The sequence below is a fragment of the Haematobia irritans genome, chromosome 4, assembly GCF_050003625.1.
Source record: "Haematobia irritans isolate KBUSLIRL chromosome 4, ASM5000362v1, whole genome shotgun sequence".
Classification (NCBI taxonomy): domain Eukaryota; kingdom Metazoa; phylum Arthropoda; class Insecta; order Diptera; family Muscidae; genus Haematobia; species Haematobia irritans.
The window spans coordinates 1,867,368-1,883,104 of record NC_134400.1 but is presented as its reverse complement, the minus strand read 5'-3'; the positions used below and the strand labels follow the sequence as shown (position 1 = coordinate 1,883,104).

The 15,737-nt window shown below is 33.9% G+C and overlaps 1 protein-coding gene across 1 annotated transcript in view; it reads right to left on the bottom strand.

The window, feature by feature from the left end:
* The window catches only part of LOC142236969 (uncharacterized), a 242,965-nt gene that overhangs the window by 36,471 nt on the left and 190,757 nt on the right, over positions 1-15,737 (bottom strand). Inside the window, exon 6 of the mRNA XM_075308251.1 lies at positions 5,660-5,828. Within this exon, the coding sequence (XP_075164366.1) occupies positions 5,660-5,680 (21 nt within the window). The 5' untranslated portion in view covers positions 5,681-5,828. The remainder of the gene's footprint in view (positions 1-5,659; positions 5,829-15,737) is intronic.

Here is a 15,737-nt window from a genome sequence, read left to right as displayed (position 1 = left end):
GTCGAATTAAGTTGTCATAATTCGACAGACATTGACAGAAAAAATCTTAAGTGACATTTTAATTTGTCCCTGCAACATGACCAATTCAGATGAAGATTCAATTACTCCAATGGGGTTTTGTAGCATGATAATGTGCAAATCTTTAACAGCAATTTGTAGATTGGTTTGACCCTCTTATTCTGGAGGGATCTGGCAAAAATGTCGATGTGTCGAATTTGAAATCGGCTCCATATTAGTTTTTTAATAAAGATTCGATTAATTGAAAAGTTTATTTAAAACTTTAGCAACACTTGAAAGCATTTGTCAATTTTGTCCCCTTCTATAGGGACCTACTTTGAAGGTCTTTCTATCAGAAATTTATACTCGTACCTATAACATTTTAGTTTAACTATTCAGTAGCTTTTGTTTTAGTGTAGTCAGTAATGAAAAACTTTTAAATTCAGTATATAAATTTACTCCTCTTCGCCATCACATTTAGCAATAAAGCCTTTTTATCTCTCACAATGATAAATGTCCTTTATCCTGTTTGATCTTTTGCCAACTCTGGTAAATATCACAAGATTGCTAAAGTCCCATTCTGTTTACACTGTCCGAGAATTAGTTTGCTTTCTCATCTTCGTAGCCATATCCACAGAGCTGAGGTATGTCAACATGCAATGAAAAGGGATTTGCTTCTTCATCAGTTTTAATTTCGTTTTTATGTTGTCCTCATATTGTCCCACATAATTTTAAACACATTTGGAAAAATGACCAAGGGAGGAACACCACTCATGCAGGGTACCAAACACACAAAATAAAAAAAATTAAAGAAAAATCGAAACAAAATCCAACAAAAATCCATTACAAAGCCAACGGAGGAAAGGCCGTCTGGAAACTTTGACTGGCTGGGTGAAAATAAAAGAAACGATGCTCGGTATGAAAGCAGCCACTAGCCTTCACCACTCGTGGCTCTCGTCTGCGTGCCTCAGCTTCATACACAATGTAAAACTTAAACCTTTAAAATGGAACGCTTCATTGTTTGCTCGATGTGTCCTGCAATTTGGAGTTTACAATGTAACTTTTATTGAACTTTTGAAGAACAGCAACAGTTCCAACTATGAACAACCACTGCCAGCAGCAGCAACAGCAGCAATCTTTTGAAGTCCATTTCCTTAAGTTTAATTATAAAATTCCAAAGTCATCTCTGTACTAATATGCAGTGAAACGTAAAAATATATTCTCATTGTAGACATTCGCCCAATGTTCGCCCATGGAGCAATGTTGTCCAAGAAGAGTTTGGTCATGGGCTAAACACAATCACTGTCTGCGGTGGGATGGGAAGAAGAAAAGTGACAATGGACTTTCCTCTCCACCATCTCTGTGGTGCCATTCAAATGACCCTTGTTTGTTTGTTGTTTGCAAATGGAAATGAAATGAAAGACACTACAAACCTCATACGAATAGAACAGCAATGCGACAGACAAAAAAGGAATGCGACTATATAAGAGGACATTGAGTTGAATTGGTAGGGACAAACCTTATTTCATTTAAATTTGTCCTATGTTGATAAAGGTGGGTCATGCTCTAAATGAATTTGCAATTATTGAGTGGGAAAGCAAATATGCACCCAGAGAAGGAATATGGTCACCTCAAACATGTTTTAAGAGCAAAATGTTATTTTTGGGTGGTGACCATGTAACATGGTTTTCGCAACCATGTTATTTTCTCGGAAATCATGTATCTGATTTCGGCAAGCAGGTTATATTTGACGAGAAAATAACATTTTAGTGACAAACATGTTACATGGTCACCATACAAAAATAACATTTTGCTCTTGAAACATGTTTGAGGTGATCATATTCCTTCTCTGCGTGTGTGTGTGAGCGTGGAATGGTACAAATTAAGGTTTCTTGTTATTATAGTGTCATATACGAAGAATGGTAAATGTGGAAGTTTGATTCGCTTATACGGTTGCCACAGTTGGAAGAATTCTATCGAAAATGGAATTTGTGTTTTTGTTTGGTAGAATTCTTGATGTTTTGGTAGATATTGGGAAACATTCCTCTCCAACTAAGATGTACATCAATTTTCTATAGAAATAAAATTTTTGAAAAATTTCTGCTAGAAATAAAATTTGGACAAAATTTTCTATATTAATAAAATTTTAATAACATTGTGGCAACCGTGATTGCATCTCTACCGATTCTGTTTAAAATTTGGATCGACTGCAAAGCTAGGCATTTTTATTATTGAAATTGGGATTGAACATATTTGCACTGATGGGTGCTCGAATAGATTATCGAATTTGGGTTTCAGTAGTGATTTTTACTCCTTTGTTATGGAGCTAACCGTCAACACTGTGTTTGTGACTCATAAAATTTTTCGCAATTTTATTACCATCGATTTTCATAACCCATTCTATGGTAGCACTTAAGTGCCAATGTCAATACCACAGCTAACCTCTATTCAGTGTGGTTGGTATTCATTTGTTGTGCCATTTTAGAATTGCCTGAATTCGTATACATTCGCACCTTCTGTATTGGAGTAACAACGATACGAAGTAATCTCAGTTTGTTGTTTTGTCTAAAACGAACGCAAATGTCAGTAGTTCACTATTGATGGCACTATCGATCGAACTAGGCAATTTTGCCACATAGCTAATCCAACAACATCACAAGGAATAGGCACCCCAAACAACAAAACAAACTGGATTCCTCCATACACACCCAATTCTCTGTGGAAGGGCTATGATCCCTCACTTGGCTGATTGGTTTGTTCGTAGGCCATTATTCCTCCATTAGGGTAAATGTAAGCTTACACGCAGGATATGGTGTTGAAAACTTAATGATCGCTTTTCAAATGAAACGAAGGATGAACGATCAACTGCAGCAACGGCAGCATCAACAAGTCAGATTATTGCAGGGTGGTTAGGCAAGAAGGTAAATTGTCCGAGCTTAACAAAAGTAAGTGAGGCATTTCATTGAATTTTCCTGTGGATCTTGGCAGAATAATAGTAACTTCAGTTACCATACCGTATTTGGTGTAACTTCAGCTTATAAAACGTAAGACCTGGACCCCAGAACTTTTATTTCTCTTTCATACACTTAGAAAAATGCAAAGTCACAATGAAGGACATATTTACAGTTTATGGAAAATTTTATAAACTTCAATATAAAAAATATTTTATTTAATGATGGAGGGTACTATTTCTTCTTTTCTAGATCATATGATGTACTTTACTGAGCTGGACGCCATTTAAAGAGAAGTTTCGCATGACATAAAAGTAAAAATCGAGCAATATTGAATGGTCTAAGCACCGATGACAAAAGTTTTGGAGTTGTGTCAGAATCAGGGCTTAAACCCATGATCTTCTGTATGAAAGGTGGCCATACCAACGACTACACAATGGCAGCACGGATGAAATTTGCACGGTTAAGGTAAGTCTAATTAGCAAATACGACCTCATATGGGCCATTTGTTATGTCCCACGTCATGGACGGGCATTGTTAGATCGATTCACAATTTGAAGCTTACTCAAAACATCCACTCTATCGTGCTCAGACAAATATCCTTATACTTTATAAACAGAACAATCTTACAATAGCATACCCATGTACCTTAGGTTAGGTGGCAGCCCGATGTATCAGGCTCACTAGACTATTCAGCCCATTGTAATACCACATTGGTGAACTCTTATCACTGAGTGCTGCCCGATTCCATGTTAAGCTCAATGACAAGGGACCTCCTTTTTATAGCCGAGTCCGAACGGCGTTCCACATTGCGGTGAAACCACTTAGAGAAGTTTTGAAACCCTTAGAAATGTCACCAGCATTACTGAGGTGGGATAATCCACCGCTGAAAAACTTTTTGGTGTTCGGTCGAAGCAGGAACCGAACCCACTACCTACACGGTGTACCGTGAAAATTTTCGTGAGTGTGTTCGCTACTATCTTCATAAACGTGCATAGTTTCGTGAGCATGGTCTTATTTCTGCAAAAGTGATTTGCTTGCGTTCCGTCTTAACTCATCTGTGAGTCATTAAGTTTTCATAAGTTACGAAACAAGTCCTGAAGGCGTACATAGGCCTTTTTGGAATTTTCGCCCGTGCTTTATTTGTCGGAAAATAGCATTCAATTTACATTATAAACTACTGCTAATTATTTATTTTTTCAATGTACATCTTTTGCCACACTATGCCAGACATGGCAATTGTAAAAGGTCTGAAATAGTTTCATGAACCAAACCTCAAACCGACAACGTTGCCTTGGTGACTTTGACTCTGACACTGTTGGTGCTAAACAAAGCCGTGTAACTACAACAACCGCAACAACAATAAAACAAAGTACAAAAATCACATTAACAACTTTTGAAATTGTAAAATTGCAAAAGCGAATGAAATAAAATGCAATGCAAGAGTAACTACAACAATTGCCTTGACCTGGTAAACCATGCAAGAATAGTACGCGGTCAGATGGATCAAGTAGAAAAAATCCCAAAGAACTCAAAAATCCAGACGTATAGACCACAACAATTTTGAGGAAGGAAACAGCATTCGTCGAATCCAGAACCTATGAATCAGCTATCGCAACAGTCACACAGCTGATACAGTAGAATACCTCCTGACCTCTCTCGACTTTATTGCAGCATTCAACAGAAAACTAATCCGCATGAAGGAATGGTCAGAAGGAAAACATTAACACCAACTACCAACCGACCACCGCAACAGTCAGAGTTGAACTTGAAATGTTGGCGATTTATTTCCAAAGGAAGCAATAATTATACCTAAAGTATTTTGTTAGCAATGCGCCTTTGGTACATGCATATGCATGTTGCATACAATTGAAAAGGGGATGTATCAGGGATAGATTTTGGGATTGTTGCAGGGAGAAAAAGAAAAGAATGACGAGGAAAGACAATATGGTAAATCGTATGGCTTTCTGGACTAATTTTTATTTACCTTAGATTCAGTTCCTCGATTCGTTGTTAGAACAACGTACATCCTCTGTATCGAATCTGAGATACCTGATACCTGCTTTGGGATATTATTGTATGACAAATTCGGAAGGATGCATGAAGATGGATATTTTGGATTGTTGCAGGGAGAACCGGAAAGGAACAAGGAGGAAAGGCAAAGTGAATTCTTATTAAACTCGAGACTCAGTTCCCTGATTCATTGAGGAGAACGGTTAGATCAACGATTCTCATCACTATCGTTGGAATATTAGATCTTGTATGACGTACTCATTCAGGAAAAAAAACGCATATAAGAAAATTTTATGAAAACACCACTTAGTTTTGGTGTTTTTGGTACGAAAAATGTTCCCTGCAAGTAAAACGTTTATAAGAAAAAAAACTGATAAAATAACAATTTTACAATCACGCCAGATGAAATCGTTTATAGGATATAACTCCTATAAGAATATATGTGGTTATGAGATGACAACTATCCATTGTTCTTTTGTGTCAAAGATTACACTAGAATGCATTTCTTTTAATTTTTGGTAATAAATGAAATATAAGACCAGGAAGTAGACATATCTGACACTACAAGAAAGTCAAGCAAAAAATCAGAGAGATTTATCATTCGTTTTCTGACTTAATTATATCGGTCTAATTACTGATAACAACCCCCGAGAGGTCAAACGAAGCTTCGCGAATATTTGGTCAATTAATGCACTCACCCGTAATTCTGGTGAAGTCATACTCGGTTAGCGTAGGAAATATACAAGTTGCTTTGTCTCCCTATAATTTCCCATTCCCATTTGTTCGCTTCTGGATCATTAGTGTTGAAATCGAGGTGTAGCTACTTTGTGTTCCTTGTGGCCTTTCATAACCTTTTCTGGATTGCATCTGAAAAAATAAATATTATAAAACACATTTAGTAGCTACACTCAAAAAAAATATATATTTTCATGAGATGTCCTTAAAATACGAATGCGAATTTTGTTTAGAATAGAAGACGCATTTCTCTGCTATAAAGTTTTTTTTCTTTTCCAAAAGTCGATAAACTTTTCAAGGAAGTCTTATCCTTATTGGTAAGAGTTTCTTAAAAATAAATTAAATTGTTTTAAATTTGTTGTCTTTATGCATCTTTTTTCCAAATGTTTTTAAAGACATTTTTCACTTCAAACATAGCATAATTTCTACTTAAAGACGAGTTTGAATTTTATGCTCTCTTTAACACATTTATAAAGGAATTTGATGGCACATGAAGAAATAAGTTGAAACCCCGAACAAATTAAAATTTGTTTCCTAGAGCCAAGTACGCAGTTTGTTTCTTAAAACTATCCCTATTTTAATTCTCCGCTTCTTTGGCTCGGAATCAATACCAAAATTGTTAGTGTAACGACAAAATCTTTGGACCAGGGCATAATTTTTTTCAGTGTAAGTATTATTTAGGATTTAGTTCGGCTATATGTCAAACTCAATTATTGATGTTACGTGAGAGGAACATATATTAAATATGAATAAATACTCCTAGTCGAGTTACTTATTTCAATAAATGAATTTCCTTTAACAAAACTCCTCTAAAGGGTCCTTTAAAGGGTGCCAATCCATAAGGGATTAACACAACGCTGTTTTACGCAAAATCTTCAAATTATTTTCAAACAGTTGAAGGCGTTACCATTTCCAGGCAATAGCTTTTGTCGAGGGGAACCTACCGGAAATTGCATTGTCCAAATACAAATGGAGGAGCAGAACTCACAGCATTACTATGTGATCATTACATATCCTGCAAGTGAAATATACACCATAGATTCTTTGTTAAAAAGAACACATGCAAATGCCCTAAAGATTCCTTTTTGTTTTGATTTTGGAAATGGTAACCGGATGAATCCATGTCTCAAAGGATTAATACCGCTTTGGGCATATTCGAAGGAAATCTTCTGCAGTTGCTTCATTTCGTTTCGTTTTTTTTCGCCGTCATTCATTTAATGAGAATCCCAGGACGTTCACTTAAACAAATGTTGGCAAATAGCTACCTCTTTTCTTCTATGCAGTCCATCATTGAAACATCCGTCAGTTGTTAGAAATCCAATAAACGAAGATGATTCGTTCCCAAAGAACATTGGAGAATAAGGCAAACAAGCGAAATGCTTCAACTCAGCTCGCATTAATTGTTCGCAATTCAAAAGCAAACATTTGGCATCATATCAATTACACCTACCTTTCTACCAAATTCTCTTGCCCCAAGAGCTTGGAACCGAAAAGCAAACGGATGTCAAGAAGATTTTAAAAGCAGACTTTAGAACAAAAAAGTATCTTTCAAATGCGAATTTAAATATTTTGTCAGGTCATTTTTCGTGGGCAGATGAAATGTTTGCAAAATGCTTTCGGAGGTCTTTTCGAATCCAAATTTGTAAAGTGAATGGTTTTAAGTTTGAGAATTTTCGATAAGAATGATGGACAAGGCAAATGGGTATGTGAACAGGCAAAATCTCGATTTTTTGTGACCGCTGTCTTGTAGGGCTCTGCTCAAAAACTGATTGCAAAGATTTCTGAATGAAATATGAATGTGGGGAGTTTCTTTGTATAGAAGACGCATTTCTCTGATACAAAGATTTTGTTCTTGACGAAAAGTTGTTACACTTTTCTATAAAAGTATTTTATGTTTTGTTTGTTAGGATATTTGACTTGAAAATGGGTATCTTTACATAAAATATTTTTTTGGTTTTGAACTGAGTCAATTTTCCCTTAAATATTTGAAAGAAATCCTCCAACTATTGAAATCGTCCTTAAATTCGATGATTTTTTTTCTAAATTTACTATAAAGCTAACATGTATTCAAAAATAGAAGATGCCATTCAGGTCTTTAGTTTAAAGTCTTTTTTTACTTAATACCCGGTATAATTTGTCGCCGAAGTCGAAATTTAATTTGGAATTTCAATTTGAGATTAATACGTTTATGAACGACTTTGTTATTAAAGGGAGAAGACAGACGGAAGGTATGCTAAATTTAAATGCCATTTGTTTTATTCATTTGTGTATTTTTCATGTATCTATATTCATTGCGTCTTAAACGTATCTTCGAAGCAATTATCCTCTTCTTTGGTTCGTAGTGGAAAGAAAAAATCTTTGGAATCGGGGAAGCTTTTTTTCATTGTATATATTTCGTATTTTTCGAAATTTTATTTTTACCGCCTGCTGGCGGTGGATTTGTACATGTTTAATTAATTTATTTTATTGAACTAATAATATATTTTCAATTGTTAATCCAATTATGAATGACATTTAGATCCGCCAGAAATTAAAAGGATTATATAAAAATAAGTCTTCCTAAGATCTAAAGCCCTTGAACGAAAATGGAATATGACCATCTTTGTAATGGCGCAGAATGCTCAACCGTACTTTTTTTTCAATTCCCAAATGCAAGATGTTACCACTATGGTCGCTTTTATCGTAAATTATAGCAAAATGTTCTATTTCCGATTCCCATGGCCATTTAATTATCCTCCAATTAATTAATGGCTTTTTTCAATTGGTTCCACTGAATTATTCTTAGGGCTTAGCGGATGCAGAAAAGTCACAGCAAATCAGGGATAATAGAAAATATTTTGACATCAATATTTTACAAATATTAAATCTAAGCCAAACAATGAGACAAAGGGAACAATTTCATGGCATCCCATTCCATGCTCTCGTACGTATGATGCCTTTGGATGATGGACAGAAGTAACAGTCGCAGTCACACGAACCAAATCGGTAACGTATGCGTTTAATGAGAATTCGTTGCGCCTAATTATCCGGGCGTGGCTGACGACAACAGTTACTGTGAAGCGGTGTAGTTTTCCCATTTCCTGTTTTGTGCAAGACGATGTAGGAAATCCATAAAGACCTCCGAGAAAAATGGCCAGCAGTGCGCAAAAAATCTAGGCACATATTGGCCATGGATGCCACCATCAAGCAACCCCTATGCAATTAAATACAGAAGACTTGCATTTCTTGTCGATCGTTTGGTTTAACAGTTACTTGGTGTGAAGGGGTGTAACCTCTCCGATTGACCCTTACTTTCGATTCTTCGAATAGAGGGACAATTTTTACAAAAAAAAAGAAAATGGAAAAGCAACTAAATATTACTATGGTAGGGGTGCAAATATTTTCCCACCCCAAAAAACCAGAATAAAAACCTCATCCCTGGCGTATTAGCGTGGTTTGAAAATTCAACAGCAGCATTGGGCCCTAGTGTATGTCGCTGGCATTTAAAAATGAAAAATTTTCAATATTTAATGGCTTGCCACTATGGTAATAACGATCAGTGAAACGTGCTCCCTCGTGGCTAATTATTTTAGTGAAGTATTGTGAAAATTATATATCAATCGCGCTTTAGGGGGGTGATTTTTTTCCTTTGCTTCTTTCGTAAACAACCACAACGTCAACGAGCCCACCACTACTGACATGGGAATGGGAAACTTTCACTTTTGTTAACAGCTGCAAATGCAAACGGGCAATTAGGGTTTGCAAATAGCACAGGTTATCTTTTTATAAAAATGCTAAAGAGCTTAAAAAAATGTGGGCTAAATAGACGTTCCTCAGAAAAGAAAACCTTCATTCAGTTTACACAGAAGAAATTAATTAAATTATTTTTTGATTTCAATCATGAAATTAGTTTTTAATTGAATTTGCTTCAATCACGGTATTGATAATATGAATCATCGACACTATCAAAAAATTAATTGATCCAATTAGAAATTTAATAATTTAGAATTTGAGTTTGATTAAAAGGTTGAAAGATATCACAAAAGTATTTGCAATTAAAAATCTGAAAAGTTTGTCAATTAAAAAATAATTGATGCTATTATCTTTTAAGTCAATGATTATTTTTAATTAAAAAAATAATTGATGCAATTAACTTTTTAATCAAACTCGGAAGACTAAGTCCGTTAAAAAAATATATTTTTTTTTTTAATTTTTATTAAAAGTTTATTTGAAACAATCAAGTTTTTAATCAAAATAGAAACACGAAGTTAGTTAAGAAAGCGATTGTAAATAGTTACTTTTCTTAGAAAACTCATTAAGTTTTACAATCAGCATCAATTAAATTTAATCAATTCAAGTTTTAATTTAATCAATTGAATTTTTAACTGTAATTTGTTAATGAATTCAATTAATTTTTTGGGGTATATATAAAGAAATCCGGGATTGTTAAAAAACGGCGGGCTAAGTACTCTACATACAAAGTAGTTAAGACTCTTGGTAATTAGTAAGCGAAAATTGGCCAAATATTATTTTTGGCCATAATGATATTCAACCAGTGGCAATATAATGCGATGGCGGTGGCTGAATTAAGCCACCAGCTTTGTTAACTGAAAATTGTTTATTGCGTATAAAATGCCATGAAGCACTTAGCAATTCTGGTTTCGGCAACATTGGCGATATTGTTGCACTCAATGAAACCGCCAACGCCATAGGCGGCAATCATCTGTTTTTCCCTTTGCATTTTGACAGTATTCCCAAGTTAGCTGTCTGCATATCTGTCTGTCGAATGCATTCATCGATGGTGGATGGTCTCATATCATGTCAAAACTTGAGCCAGTTTGTTCAATTACACTCATTTGTCATGTGGCCAACAATTTTTCATTTAACTTCTTATTATGTTTTCATCAAGGAATGCGGTTAAACCTGAAGGACGTTGGACTGGCAACGACTCAGTCCGCTGATGCTTCCTTCCTTTTTCGCTTAACTACGGCCATGTCCATGCAAGGAGATGGCGCGAAGTCTGAGGAGGGGGACACCAAATACAATTATAGCACTTTTATCATAGAACATTATAAGCTACGGTTCCTTTGCCTCACCCTGGTGAGCTGTAGAAAACCTTTAGGCTTTTTTGAATGCCCGTGATCGTTGCCTCATTCCTTTTTTTGGTTTTGTTTATTCATCCATCGTCCTTCTATCCTTCGTTCCTAGAGCATTTGCAATTGGCGGTTGCCTGCTTAACTGGCCGCCCTATAAATAAGAGTCAGGTTTTGGGTGAACTAAAAGAAAAACAAAAACAATAAAAAGATCGGTGACCGGCCTTTGAGACTGCTGTACGATAATGAGCTTTACGTGTAGTTATAATTTTTTATTGATGATTGTTATGAAACAACTCTAGGAGAAGGTAGGGATGGTATGCATCTCGTCCAGCTATTTCGTCTTTGGCGATGACCAGCTTCGGCAATCAGTGGGTATGCTATCTATCTCTATACATGTAGCTCATGGTTGGTACATTAGAGTGGGTCTATGTGTCCATAGCCAGACATCTCTTAAGTACATATAACGACGTATAGGTATTAATGTTTCAATCGATAATGATATATTTTATGGAAATTTAGCTAGTTGGTTATTTCGTTTCGTGCCAGCGGAGCTATTGAAGAATTACGGTACACAAATCGAAAAAGAAATCGTTGCGAAAGCCAAACGAACTTACATTTCTAGCTCGTTTTTGATGTATAACATCATGATAGGAGTATATATCGAAAAAGGCATCCTGTTATTTCAAAAAAGATCCTGGAAAAATGGGTTACTCTCATTTTGGCCATCTATTTGTCTAGTGTCACCATACCCTTTTATTTGAGTTATTTGGAAAACAATGATTTTTTGATAATTACTCTTTTGGAAGATTAGAAATATTCGACTGAAATCAAAGAATTTTGATATTCAAATCAAAAAACTAATTATTCGGTTTTTTAGCTCCTTATTATTCGACCTACTTCATTGTTGTTGAAATTGGCATTTGTGGCAAACTGTTTGGTGTTTTAAGCCATGTCCACGTTCATGTATGTTTCGTAGCAATTTGGTTGAAATGTTGGCCTCCCATAGCACTACTCGTTGAACATGCAGAGACAGCAAGTGCAAATCTGCAATGATGTCTTGAAAAGTGTGTCTGTCTGTCAGTCACTCTCTTACTATAGCTAGTGGTGCTGTTTTTTTTCTTTCGTTAAGTGCACTATGGGCAAGGTACACCCAAAAAAAAGTGAACCCACCGTGGAAGAAAATGTAGGTTTATTTTAGAACATTTTAACTAAAATAGTTTTCTTATTGCAACATATTACAAATAAGTTAATACTTTTTGTCAAAATGAAGAAAAATTATTATAAATAATAAATTTTTTTCTGTAATTTAAGAAAATTTCATATATTGAAAGAAAAAATTGGATTTAAAAATTGTTAAAATGTCTTTAGCGCTGTACGAAGTTCAAGACAGTTACAATTTTAGTAAAATTTATTCATTTGAGAGACTTATGAACTCAATTTTAGCAAACTTCTGCCATTTTAGAAAAATATGAACTATTTAATTTTTTAGTAAAATTGTGCACTATATATGAATACAACTTTTTTCTGATTTTTAGTTCACATTATTAAAGTTAGCAAAAAATTATTCAAATAGGGAACATTTACTCATATTGTGCAAAATTTAACTAAAATCAACTAATCTTCATGAACTAAAATAAAGTTTAGTTGGCACTAGAGCCCCTTTTTTCTGGGTGTATTGAGAAAAATCTAAAATCTTGAGACTCAAAAATCTTTACATTGGATCATCAGTCTTCAACATTTTTTTTATGGAATCGAAGAGATAGTCTAAATTTTAGATACATTTGATTAGGTACTACACAAAAAGTAAATTCTGGAGATCGAGCAAAGTGAATAAAGAAATGAACCGATAATTATGTTAATATCCAACCACAAAAAAATTAATTTCTTTGCATTTCGGAGGAATAAATTATTTGTTTTGTGTATAGATCAATATGTCTTTTCGTGGTATTCAGTCATATGAGGATTAGTTCTATGTCCGCTACTAGTCGCCCTATTGTTACCACTCCTCGTTCAAGTTTAAATATTCTTGATGTCTGACCGAAGATATGCAAGTACAGAGGGAGTTAAATCTACCCCACAGTGCTTTAGCATTCACAGTTCATCAATTACAATACAAGCAGCCAATAAAAACTTATATTTCGTTTACAAAAGATGTGTGAGGCTGGTTATGGTAGAGCAAATAACAAAAAAAAACTTCTCAGCTCGTTGTTGCGTAGTATTTTATGAATATTGTTAATGATTATTTGAATTGCAGAAAAAGGTAGTGTCAATATCGTTATAAGGAAAACGTAAGATTTTTTAAACTATCGTGAAATTCCAAATTTCCTCTAGAAATAAAAATTTTCTATAGAAATAAAATTGTGACAAAATTTTCTATAAAGTCAATATCTTTAAAAATTTTAATAATATATTAAGTAATATTATTACGTTTTGTTTTAGGCTATAATATCAAAGTCTCCCTTTTATAGAAGTAGTAACTTTCCCTTTTTGGTGCAATCTACAAATATTTAAAACTACGACTCATTTACAGTTCAAGAAATATTCATACGCTCAAATAAATTGTCGCTTTTAAGAGTTATAAAACAATAATAAATAAACTTCTAAAATAAAATAATAAAACATTTCTTTTGAGGAAACATTCTTTTCATAATAACCACAAAAATTTGACAAAAGAAATACTGCAAAATAAGATTTTTTTATTTGGTACAATTTTCTCCAAATTTTGGTAGATTACTTTTGATTCGAGTGGCAACCATGACAGAATTCCACCTGGCTTTACCTGTGTGTGTGAATTACTATGGAACATTGAAAAAATTGTGGAGGTTCTTCTCGTCAAGTTATTATTCATTATTTTATTTGGACGATTGGTTCTTATTTATTTTCAATAATTTTATAAACATTTCTTTTTTTCAAAAATTTAATTCTTCACATGACAACATTTTCAACATTGAACAAACTTTGTTTTATCCTAGCCCATCCATTTTCCTCCCAACAAATATGTCTTTTGTTTCACTTTCCGGGGGAAAAATCGCCAAGTGAGCAACACATTATGCTCATCAAAAGTCTGTCCGTTTCGATTACGTTGTAATTACTGTCGCCGTGCCTGTAACGCATAAAGTAATTTTTTGTTATTTTTGTGTTGGTGTTGCGTACTTGAACATTTCTACATGCTGCGTATCCATATCCATCCATCCATCCATAACGCCTCATCTCCGCATGGGGCTACGAGAAACAAAATGCATGCTGATGTACATTAAGTGAGCTTTGGATCTTCGTTCGACACGTACAACTGCTGGCCCAGAGTATGCAACATCATATAGGCCACTAGCTGCAGTTAGCCAACTTAAAACAACAAATCAGGCACATACATTTATGCATAAACTCGACCATTGCTATTGCTGTTCAACTTCCCTTCACAGATGATGGTTAAAAAGCATGAATTCAAAGTAGTGACTGTGTCCAAACTATACGCCATAATAAAACACTAACCATATAGTCGACAGTCCAGCGAAACAGAATTACATTCTTGGAGCAATATTACTAGAATTAGGGATGTAGTTATGGAGAAGTTGTTGTTATTCTTATCTGCGAACCCACCAAATCGAAGACTATTAAAGTTTTCTATTGTTGCTTTTTTCATGCTACATGGGTACAAAGGAAATGTTTTGCGTCTAGTAAAAAAGTGAGATAAACAAAGAATCGAGCAGAGCATTTATTTTACAGATCGTATGAATCCTTGTACTAAATGTTAATTTGAGGTTGAGAAAATGACGTTTAGTTAGTCCACCCAGAAAAAAAGCTCTAATGCCAACTGAACTTTATTTTAGTTCATGAAGATTAGTTGATTTTAGTTAAATATGAGTAAATGTTCCTTATTTGAATAATTTTTTGCTAACTTTAATGACGTAAACTAAAAATAAGAAAAAAAAGTTGTATACAAATATAGTGCACAATTTTACTACAAAATAAAATAGTTCATATTTTCCTAAAATGGCAGAAGTATGCTTAAATTGAGTTCATAAGTCTCTCAAATGAATAAATTTTACTAAAATTGTACCTGTTTTGAACTTCGTACAGCACTAAAGACATTTTAACAATTTTTAAATCCAATTTTTTCTTTCAACATATGAAATTTTCTTAAACAACAGAAAAAATTCATTATTAAAAAAAAATTGTTCATTTTGACAAAAAGTATTAACTTATTTACAACATGTTGCAATTTTAAAACTATTTTAGTTATTAAAATTTTTTAAAATAAACCTACATTTTCTTCCACGGTGGGTTCACTTTTTTTGGTGTAGGATACTCAGTGGTCATAACACTGAAAAAAATATTGTCGTTAGGTCAAAGATTTCATGTCTTTAAAATACGAATGCAAATTTTGCTTAGCATAGAAGATGCATTTGTCTAGTATAAAGTTTTTTTCATTGACCAAAGGTCGATAAACTTTTCAATGAAGTCGTATTGTCCTTATAATTAAGTGATTTGATTTAAAAATGGATATCATAACATGAAAGAAAAAATTTTTGGGCTAAGGTAAACTTGACTTTAATAATTTAGAAAAAATCTTTAAATTTAATGAAATTGTCTTTAAATTTGTTGTCTTTTTGCATCTTGACTACAAAGGTAAAAATCGTTCAAATATAGGACATGTTTTTCAACACTTTATTTTAAAGACGTTTTGTACTTGAAACACAGCATAATTTCTACTAGAAGTCGAGTCTTAATTTGGAAAATAAAGTCGTCGTTAACTTGTTTTTAAAGGACTTTGATAGCATATGAAGAAAAAAAGCTGAAAAAGCGAAAAATTAAAATTTACTTCCAAGAAGCAAGTACACAAAACCAGATTTTAAAAGAGAATTGTGTCTTAAAAGTATCCTTACTTGTATTCTCCGCTTCTATGGCTCGGAATCAATACCAAATTTTTTAAAGTAAAGACAAAATCTTTGGAACCGGGTATGCTTTT